The 11,167-nt window shown below is 47.7% G+C and overlaps 1 protein-coding gene across 1 annotated transcript; it reads left to right on the top strand.

The window, feature by feature from the left end:
• Positions 1 to 3,260: 3,260 nt before the first annotated feature.
• On the top strand, positions 3,261 to 4,220 carry LOC102476528 (olfactory receptor 8B12-like). The gene has a single exon (XM_006140624.1). The coding sequence runs from the start codon at positions 3,264 to 3,266 to the stop codon at positions 4,218 to 4,220; it is 957 nt and encodes a 318-aa protein (XP_006140686.1). The 5' UTR covers positions 3,261 to 3,263.
• The last annotated feature ends 6,947 nt before the right edge of the window (positions 4,221 to 11,167 follow it).

Here is an 11,167-nt window from a genome sequence, read left to right as displayed (position 1 = left end):
TCTTTCTTTCTTTCTTTCTTTCTTTTTCTTTCTTTCTTTTTCTTTCTTTCTCTTTCTTTCTTTTTCTTTCTTTCTTCTCTTCCTTTCTCTTTCTTCCTTTCTTTCTTTTTTTTATAGACCATAGATTAGACTATTTTTAACACCCACATGCCATGAATTCAAAGGGCATAGGTTCTAGTAGCTCAGGCTCCTTTCCACGGGTTCTCACGAAGTGTGCTTCTCTGGGTGGAGCAGGCTGGTGCTTCAGTTGAACAGGGTAACTTTCTCTTTGGTTTCCTTCTTTTTCTGGTCATTTTTCTTCACACGTTTTGGGAAGCTATCTCTGCTCTTAGAATGGTTAAAATGCTCAATACACACATTCATTCTCTTGGCAAGGATCTTGTCCTTAACTTGTTCACAACAATGCCAACAGCATGCTGGGTGACACTGTAGACTCTTCCAGTTTTGCCATGGTAACATTTGTGGGGCATTCTTTTTTGAACAGTACCCCTTCCCTTGATGTCTACAATATCACCTTTCTTGTGGATTCACATAATGTTACCAAAGGAGCTACTCCATGTTTTCTAAAAGGCCTAGAGAACACAGATCAGGTGCCCCTTTGTGTTCGTCAGGCTGAGACAGCACTTGGACAGGGTCCTTCTGCTGTGACCAGCCTTGGCCAGCCCCAGGTGATGGCACATGTGGACCAGGTCACTCGGGGCAGCCTCTGGGTGTGAACTGGAAGCCCTCCCTGGGGCTCCCTGGCAGAGCGTGGCAGGCTGACCACTGCTGGCCCTGACGCTATCTCAGGGAAGGCCTTCAGCTGCCATCTCTTCTCCCTGGCCAGGCTGGACTGCTTCCTGTTGATACTGGAGCCTTGAGATTTTTGGTGACCAGCTCAGGACCACTCTGTTCTGCAACTTGAGGCCCTCCCGATCTGACAGCTAACGCACTTGCACGGGACAGGTATGACAAGATTTCACTGTGTGTAAATCTTCACACACACCATCATGTTACGTATATAGTATATAATTTAAATTAGAGACAGATACTATAGCAGAAACTTCTCTTTCAGAGATTTGAGTTTCAGAAGTTGATGGGACCAGGAGATGGTGTACTGGTTATGTTGCTGGACTCCGACGTAGTCGACCACAGTTTGAGTCCCAGACCTGGCAGCTTGGAACTCACACTGGGCACGTGTGCGTCCATGCCCAGAATCCCAGGAGGGGAATGGAGAAGAAGGGAACTGAGGCGTGGCCATCCCCCCAGGGACTGATTTCTCGCTTTCTGTCTCTCTGTCTCTCCAGTGAGCACACGTACCCTATGGCGAAAATCCCTCTGGGGAAAAAAAAAAGTTGATGGCACTGCACAAAATGCGAGAGGGTGGGACAGTGCTTCACCTGCTGCTTATGCTGGAGCGTCTTCCTAAGGGCGTGGGCAGTGAGGTTGCCATGGCAACTGTGCCTGACAGTGCAGCCAAACCCCCAGAGCTCCCGAAAACCCCAATGTCTTCTTTTCACTTGGTTCTCAAGGAGCGCCTGCCTTATGGGCGTACGTTAATTTTGTCTTACTGAGTTGTTTTCCTCTCTTTGTCACTTTCCTGTGTGTGTGTGGGGGGGGAATGAGCCGGGCTGGGATCGGCAGTCACTCTGGGATGTGGCAGTGAGGAGTGTCAGTCGAACTGAGGCACCGTCTCGGCTGAGCCTGTGGAGGGGAGCCTGCTGTCACGGCTGTGTGCAGGGTTTGGTCAGACTTGCCTGGAAGATTCTGGGACCTCTCCATGAACAGTTCTGCCATAGCCAGGACCTGGAACACACCCGCAGGCACACCGGCCCTCCGGAGCTCACTGTCCCAGGCAGTCCTTCCTGGGCCACAGGCTCTGCCCTCCTGGCTGCACAGCCAGCTCTTGGGGGGCCTGAGGTGGGCGGCCACACAGAGCGGCCGGGGAGCACTAGTGAGGTCTCCGCGTGTGCAGGAGAGGGAGCCAGGATTGGCAGCCCTGGAGACAAAGTCCGGTGTTGGCAGCTTTGTTACCAGCTTCATGTTGGACATCTTTGCTTAAGGAGCTCAGTGAGGTCTCTCGCCCAGGGGAGGTCAGAGCCGGGCAGACCGGGATGTGGCCGGAGGGCTGGACACACTAGCAGCCTGTGCATCCCCCGCTCAGTGGAGCCCAGGAGGCTGCCCAGGAATAACAAGGTGAGCTCTGGGCTCCGTGGCTGTGACCTCGGGGTCACCACAAGGGTGCCGGCCCACTTAGTGCCGGGTCTATGCCCAGCCAGTGCTCAGTGCAGGCCTCCAAGGACCGTGTCCCCAGTGCTCTGCTCTTGGTTGTGCTGAAGGTGACGTGGCCCAGTTAACGAGCCGCTCATTCAAGCCACGCGGGGCAGCACGGGGATAAGTGCACATTTCCCTGCCTTGGGGACAGCGGACTCCGGGCGATGGCCCCGCAGGAACTCCGTACCACACTCACCGAGCTCTCGCGTCCCCAGGAAGACAGCGGAGTCTCCTGCTGTCCAGAGGAAGGGGTGCTGCTGGTCCCTGAATGAACCAAGAGCATGTTCTCCAGCTCTGCAGGAGGCCCCAGCGAGCCAGAGGGTGGTGGCACAGCGGAGGGCTAGAGGCAGCAGAGCACGGAGGCCCTGGCCAGCCAAGCCTGAGTGCGGCCATTGTGTCCTCAGCGGGTGGCTGCAGCCTGGACCTCGGGGCCAGCCAGCGAGGGCTCCTGCACCAGGGCTCAGGAGTCGGGCTTGTGCAGGCAGCTCGGCCCTGCGTGCTGGCACTGAGGTGGGCGTTTCGATGCCACAGGGTTTGGTGTGATGAGTAAACGTCTCCCTCTGCGTCTGACAGCCTGGCTGGTCATGCCCTTCTTTCTGTCCTGCACTAGCCACCATGCAGCTGAAGGCGGTAGGCTGCGCGGCCCCACCATCTTGCCTGACTAGAACAGACTCCAGCGAGGAAGGTCTGGGCAAGGCCCAGGGGTTTCCGCCTCTCAAGGGTCAGTCCAAAGAACGGCCTAGACCTCACCAGCTTCATCTAGGGCTTGAGGGAAGGTGACACCAGGAGGGGGTCATGGGGGGTCCAAGCCCACTCTGTGACTGTCTCTTTGTCCCTGCCTTCACTCTCAGTTACTAGGACAGCTGCAGGCATTTGGGGCCCCTAAAATACAGACAGGCACAAGGAGATTCCATCTTCTTGAAGTTAACAATTGTGTTCAAACGTCATTCTCAAGAACAGGAGCCTCTCTTAGTGACTGTTTTTCCCTCTCACAGACCTTCCAAAGGAGAATGTTGGCTGAGAACTCCTCCTCCGTGACGGAGTTCCTCCTCGCAGGCCTGATGGCCCAGCCAGGACTCCGGGCCCCCCTCTTCTGCCTGTTCCTGGGGTTCTACGTGGTCACCATGGTGGGGAACCTGGGCCTGATAACCCTGATCGGGCTGAGCGCCCCCCTGCACACCCCCATGTACTTCTTCCTCTTCAACCTCTCCTTCATAGATTCCTGCTACTGCACCACCGTCACCCCCAAGATGCTGATGGGCTTTGTCTCAGGGAGGAACGCCATCTCCCATGCCGGCTGTATGACCCAGCTCTTCTTGTTTCTCTTCTTTGTGGTCTCGGAGTCCTTCGTCCTGTCGGCCATGGCGTATGACCGCTACGTCGCCATCTGCAGCCCTCCCGTCCCCATCGTCAGCCCTCTGCTGTCCTCGCCCGCCATGTCTCCCCGGGTGTGCCTGCTCCTCCTGGCGGGCGTCTACGGGATGGGGTGTGCAGGGGCCGTGGCCCACACGGGAAACATAGCGGGTCTGACGTTCTGTGCAGGCAACCTTGTCAACCACTACATGTGTGACATCCTCCCCCTCCTCGAGCTGTCCTGCAATGGCTCCAGCCTCAACGTGCTGGTAGTCTTCCTTGTGGTGGCCGTTGGCATCGGGGTGCCCATTGTTGCCATTTTTGTGTCTTACGGTCTCATCCTCTCCAGCATCCTCCACTTCAGTTCTACCCATGGCAGGTCCAAGGCATTCAGCACCTGCAGCTCCCACCTCATTGTGGTTTCTCTGTTCTTTGGGTCGGGAGCTTTTATGTACCTGAAACCCCCTTCTATTTTACCCCTGGACCAGGGGAAAGTGTCCTCCCTATTCTACACCATTGTGGTGCCCATGCTCAACCCACTAATCTACAGCCTACGGAATAAGGATGTCAAAGTTGCCCTGAAGAAAACCTTGGGCAGAATAACCTTTCTGTGAAAAATGTCTTAGAGGGACCAGCAGTTAGCATAATGGCTATGTCACTGAACTCCCAAGTAGCCGACCGAGGTTCTAGCCCCAGACCCGGTGATTTAAACTCATGCCAGGTGCGTGTGCGTGCGTGCCTAAGATCCCAAGAGGAGAATGGAGGAGAAGGGATTGCAACATGGACATCCCCTCTGGGGGGTGATTTCTCGCTTTCTATCTCTCTGTCTCTTTCTGTCTTTCTTGCGAGCGCATGCACCCTATAGCAAAAAACAAAAACAAAAACAAACAAACAAAAAAACTCTAAAAAAAACCAGATCCAATAATTTTTATAGTGTTTTATTAGAATTATTAATTTTAAAATGAGGAATCTAAGCTCCAGTGCTTTCTGTCATATATGTAGAGAACAGTTACTTTTTCTTCACGTTTAATTGTTGTGTATCTCCATAGCACTCAATGTAGTTTCTCAAAACATTCATTACCTTACCATCACATTAAGGCTGTTACCACATATTTCTTTTCTACTGGAGAACGTATTGTTATGTCTATCGAGTACTTTCTCCCTAAGACCCTCCCACCCACACCCCCTCCAGTTTCCCCTGTAGCGTCCACACTTGTCTTCCCCACCCTTGTATCTTCGGGTCTTTACATCTCTGTCATGTAGCGCAGACATTTGGTACATGGCGAATGTGGGCATATGGTGACTTTCATAGTCTGGCTGCTTTACTTAGCAGTAAGTCTTCTATGTTCCTTCACTTTGTATCAGATAACAAAGTCTCGTTTCTTATGTCTGAGTGATATTTCACAGTGTACGTGTGCCACATTTTTTTTCAGTCTAGTAATCCATTCTTGGGCATTTGGATTGATATCACGTTTTAGCAATTGTGAATAAAACTGCAAGATGTGAAAGTGTCTTTCTGACTATTTTTCTATCCTTTGGGTAAACACCTAGGAGTAGGATTACTGGGTCAAATGGAAGTTCTATTTAAAGGTTTTTGAGGAATCTCCATATTGTTTTCTACAGTGGCTGTACAATTTACGTTTTCACCAGCAGCATAGGAGGGTTCCCTTTTCACCACAGCCTTGCCAGCACCTGTTGTTCTTTATTTTCTTGATCAGAGCTATTCTTACTGGGGTTAAGTGGTATTTCATTGTGGTTTCAATTTGCATTTCCCTTATGATAAGAGATGTTGAATTTTTTTCATATGCTTTTTGACCATTCATATATATCTTCCTTAGAGAGTCATCTGTTCAACTCTGTTGCCCATTTTTAAACTGGATTATATGTTTTTTGGGGGGGTTTTGTTTTGTTTTGTTTTGCAGGTAAACTGCTCGAAATCCTTGTGTAGTCTGTATCTCAATCCCTTATCTGAAGTATAGCTTAGAAATATTTTCTCCCATCTGAGGGTTGTCTCTCCACTGTAATTATTGTTGCCTTTGCTGTGCAGACACTTTTTAGTTTGATGTAATCTCACTTGTCTATTTTGGGTATTGTTGCCTGTACTTTCTGGGTCTTATTTAAGTCTAATGTCTTCAAGTGTTTGCCCCGTGTTTTCCACCAGTAGTTTTATGGTTGAGGTGTTACATTTATTTCTTTGATCCATTTTGAGTTGATTTCTGTTAATGGTGAGAGATAAGGGCCCAGTTTCATTTTTCTGCAGGTGGGTATCTAGTTCCTCCAGCACCATTTGCTGAACAGACTTTCTTTTCCCCACCGGCCTGTCTTGCACTCTTTGTCAAAGATCAGTTGGCTGTATGATTTGAGGTTTCTCACTGAATTCTCTATTCTGTCCCATTGGTCTACATACCTATTTTTGTGCCAGATCCATGATGTTTTGATTATCAAAGCTTTGTAATATGTTTTGAGGTGAGGAAGAGAGATGCCTCCTACTTATTTTTTGCACAGCATTGTCTTGATGGTGCAGAACCTTTTTTGATTCCAGACAAATTTTATGTTTTTTTTTTTCTATTTCTGTGAAGAATGTCACCAGTAGTTTAATTAGAATTGTATTGAATTTGTAAATTAACTTGGGTAGAATTTATATTTTTAATTACATTGATTCATCTAATTCAGGAACATGGAATGTCTTTCCACTTTGGTGTATAATGTTCAATCTCTTTTCTCAATTTTTCATAGTTTTTCACTCAGAGGTATTTTACCTTGTAGAGGAATTTATTTATTTATTTATTGACCATAGGGCATGTGTGCTTGCCAGAGAGAGACAGAGAGGGAAAGTGAGAAATCGCCCCCTGAGGGGATGGCTACACCACAATCTCTACTCCATTCTCTCATGATTTGGGGCATGCACTTGGTGTGTTTTTCAGGCTGCTGGATCTGAGACTCAAACTACAGAGTCAATCATGTGGGATCCAGCACCCTAGTCACCATGCCACCTGCGGGCCTGTGGAGGAAATTTAACTGTGTTTTTCCAAGTGAATTTACTCTCCTCTACCCTCATCCCCAACTCTTCCTTTTTTATTTTATGAAAATAGCTTCTATAATTACATAATATTCAGTGTTGGATAGGCTTAGGGATCATTCTATGCAGCGCTTTATAATACACCACACTTTGGAGGCTGAGAAATATGTGTAAATCACCCGAGAACATGCGACTTCCTGGAGCAGAGCTGGGCTGAAACCTTCTTTTATTCCATGTTTTCTGTCTGTCTCTTCTTGGAATATCTCATTTCACATGTTAGTTGACCTGACACATTTAAGTTATGAAGACATTCACCATAATTCCATGCTATTTTTCAGTATAATTTTAACATATCACATTTTGCAGGAACGTGGGAGGTGAAATATTTTTTTGAGTTGGTCTTGGCAAAGTGACAGGCTCAGGGTATGATGAATTTGTGCCATGTAAGTAAGGAGTACATTGGGTGGCTGAGGCCGGCAAGCATGGAGCCCACTGACTTGCAAGGTGGAGCCCGGGGTCAGCCCAGCACCAAGAACTTCCAAGAGAAGGAGACACAAAATCTTAAGGTGTGCGGGGATGCTGGGCAGAGGAGCCATGTATTATTTCAAGATGAGTAGAGGCAGCATTTGGAGCTCATTTCAAAGTTATTTGGGTGTGGATGTCTGGAGGGGGTGTGGTGCAAGGTGTTTGAGGGATGCACTCCCGTAGTCACCAGGTGGGAGTGGCTATCGAGGGTTTGGGGGGTGACGCCCATGCCAAGATGCCGAAACTCATGGACTGTCACCTCCCAAGGAACTGCCCTGCCCCTTGGACCCTCCTCTAGCCCTCCCTACCCTCCAGGCAGCCAGCCCCTGATTTCCTGTCACTGGTTGTCATTTTCAAGATTTTATGTAAATGGAATCAAATGGTTCAAACTCATTTTTGCCTGTTCCCTACCACTCCGCACAGTATTTTCAAGTCCCTCCACACTCTGGGTGCCTTGACAACTGGTGGCATTTTTTTTTTTTTTTTGAGAGGTTTTTTGCTATAGGGTGCGTGCTCTTGACAGAAAGACAGAGAAACAGAGAGCGAGAAATCACCCCCCCAGGGGGGATGGCCATGCCGCAATCCCTTCTCCATTCTCCTCTCGGGATCTTGGGCACGCATGCACACGCGCCCAGCGTGAGTTTAAGCCACTGGTCCGGGACTCGAACCGCAGTCGACTACATGGGAGTCCAGTGACATAGCCATTACACCAACTGCTGGCCCCTGTTTCTAGTGTTTTAATCATAGTTAGAATGTTTTATTATTGCTGAGGTTATGAAGAAATTCAGCCATTTTTATAATGTTCATGTGATTTCATTTTCTTACATTTGGCTGTCTGCTCTATTATAAAAAGTCAATTTTCAGGACCAGCAGTTGGCATAATGGCTATATCACTGGACTCTCATGTAGTCGACTGCGGTTCGAGTCCCGGACTTGTAGGCTTAAATTCATGCCGGGTGCGTGTGTGTGCGTGCCCAAGGTCGCGAGAGGAGAATGGAGGAGAAGGGACTGCGGTGTGGCCATCCCCCTGGGGGGCGATTTCTCGCTTTCTGTCTCTGTCTTTCTGGCGAGCACATGTACCCTATAGCAAAAGCCTCTCCTCCACAAAATAAAGTCAATTTCCCCCTGCTTTTGCTCTCTTGCCTTCATCACATACTAAATCTCATAGACAGTTGGGCTGTTTTTGTGTTTCCATTCTGTTCCACTGCTTTGTCTATCCATAAGCCAGTACCGTTATGGAAGCTTTATGAGATTTTATATCTTGAGGGTAACTTCCCATATACCCTTCTTTTTTAGGGTTTTGCTAGCTATTCATGTTTAGCTTAATCTTTATCATAAAAAGTTTGCTAGCATAACTACTGCATTAGTGTATTGAAGATTGCATCTAAATATACAAGTAAATCGAGGGCAAACTAGCATCTTTGGTTGCTGAGACTTTCTTTTTTTTTTATTAGGTTTTCACTATAGGATGTACACTTATCAGAGAGAGACGGAGAGACGGACAGTGAGAAGTCCCACCCCAGGGGGATGGCCATACCACACTCGCTTCTCTCCCATTCTCCTCTTGGGATTTTGGGTGCACAAGCACAGACACTGTGCATGACTTTAAGCATCCAGGTTCGAGGTCAACGGTAATCAGCCACGTGGGAGTCCGATGCCATAACCACCGCGCCACCTGCTGGTCCCAAGGGTTGTGAGACTTTCTATCACGAAGTGTGATATGTCTTTCAATGTTTTAAGACCTACTTTAATAATTTTTTAGGAGTGTCTCATAATTTTCTTCATCTATATTTTGCATATTTTTCTTTTTCTTTTTTTTGGAGAGGTTTTTTCACTATAGGGCGCATGCGCTCACCAGACAGACAGAGAGAGACAGAGACAGAAAGTGAGAAGTCACCCCCCAGGGGGGATGGTCACGCTGCAATCCCGTCTCTTCCATTCTCAGGGGGGATGGCCATGCCGCAATCCCTTCTCCATTCTCCTCTCGGGATCTTGGGCACGCATGCACACGCGCCCAGCGTGAGTTTAAGCCACTGGTCCGGGACTCGAACCGCAGTCGACTACATGGGAGTCCAGTGACATAGCCATTACACCAACTGCTGGCCCCTGTTTCTAGTGTTTTAATCATAGTTAGAATGTTTTATTATTGCTGAGGTTATGAAGAAATTCAGCCATTTTTATAATGTTCATGTGATTTCATTTTCTTACATTTGGCTGTCTGCTCTATTATAAAAAGTCAATTTTCAGGACCAGCAGTTGGCATAATGGCTATATCACTGGACTCTCATGTAGTCGACTGCGGTTCGAGTCCCGGACTTGTAGGCTTAAATTCATGCCGGGTGCGTGTGTGTGCGTGCCCAAGGTCGCGAGAGGAGAATGGAGGAGAAGGGACTGCGGTGTGGCCATCCCCCTGGGGGGCGATTTCTCGCTTTCTGTCTCTGTCTTTCTGGCGAGCACATGTACCCTATAGCAAAAGCCTCTCCTCCACAAAATAAAGTCAATTTCCCCCTGCTTTTGCTCTCTTGCCTTCATCACATACTAAATCTCATAGACAGTTGGGCTGTTTTTGTGTTTTCATTCTGTTCCACTGCTTTGTCTATCCATAAGCCAGTACCGTTATGGAAGCTTTATGAGATTTTATATCTTGAGGGTAACTTCCCATATACCCTTCTTTTTTAGGGTTTTGCTAGCTATTCATGTTTAGCTTAATCTTTATCATAAAAAGTTTGCTAGCATAACTACTGCATTAGTGTATTGAAGATTGCATCTAAATATACAAGTAAATCGAGGGCAAACTAGCATCTTTGGTTGCTGAGACTTTCTTTTTTTTTATTAGGTTTTCACTATAGGATGTACACTTATCAGAGAGAGACGGAGAGACGGACAGTGAGAAGTCCCACCCCAGGGGGATGGCCATACCACACTCGCTTCTCTCCCATTCTCCTCTTGGGATTTTGGGTGCACAAGCACAGACACTGTGCATGACTTTAAGCATCCAGGTTCGAGGTCAACGGTAATCAGCCACGTGGGAGTCCGATGCCATAACCACCGCGCCACCTGCTGGTCCCAAGGGTTGTGAGACTTTCTATCACGAAGTGTGATATGTCTTTCAATGTTTTAAGACCTACTTTAATAATTTTTTAGGAGTGTCTCATAATTTTCTTCATCTATATTTTGCATATTTTTCTTTTTCTTTTTTTTGGAGAGGTTTTTTCACTATAGGGCGCATGCGCTCACCAGACAGACAGAGAGAGACATAGAGACAGAAAGTGAGAAGTCACCCCCCAGGGGGGATGGTCACGCTGCAATCCCGTCTCTTCCATTCTCCTCTCGGGATCTTGGGCACGCACGCACACACATCCGGCGTGAGTTTTAAGCCACCGGGTCCAGGACGTGAACCGTGGTCGACTACGTGGGAGTCCAGCGACATAGCCATTACGCTAACTGCTGGTTCCCTATTTTGCATATTTTTAATTTAATGTATGCTTGGGAACTTTGCTTTATATTTAGCTACTGTAATGAAAGTTTTTATTATATTTTCTGGTTGTTACCTGTATATATCAATTCTATCAATTACTGTACGTGAACTTCCTTCTTCGTAATGTAACCCTGCTGTCTGTAGACATTTTTTCACTGATTCTTCCAGGTTATCCAAATATGTAATAAAATCTTTTGTGAATAGAGGTATTAATAATTACTCTTGTTTCCTTCTAATTCTTATGTCTCTTATTTTCCCAGTTATAATCGCATTTTCTACTACCTTTCATGTGATGTTAAACGGCAGTGGAGGAACCAGCAGTTAGCGTAATGGCTATGTCACTGGACTCCCATGTGGTTGACTGTGGTTCGTGTCCCGGATCCAGTGGCTTAAAACTTACGCCAGGCGCGTGTGCGTGCGTGCCCAAGATCCTGAGAAGAGAATGGAGGAGAAGGGATTGCGGCATGGCCATCCACCCTGGGGGGTGATTTCTCGCTTTCTGTCTGTCTCTGTCTGGCGAGCGCACACGCACTATAGCA

The sequence above is a fragment of the Tupaia chinensis genome, unplaced genomic scaffold (genome assembly GCF_000334495.1).
Source record: "Tupaia chinensis unplaced genomic scaffold, TupChi_1.0 Scaffold000037_4, whole genome shotgun sequence".
NCBI lineage: Eukaryota > Metazoa > Chordata > Mammalia > Scandentia > Tupaiidae > Tupaia > Tupaia belangeri.
Note: the sequence above shows the minus strand (reverse complement) of the source record. Positions and strands in the feature narration are given on the sequence as shown.

Excerpts from the sequence above, each read along its gene's own strand:
- LOC102476528 (XM_006140624.1), top strand. The coding sequence starts at position 3,264 with ATGTTGGCTGAGAACTCCTCCTCCGTGACGGAGTTCCTCCTCGCAGGC.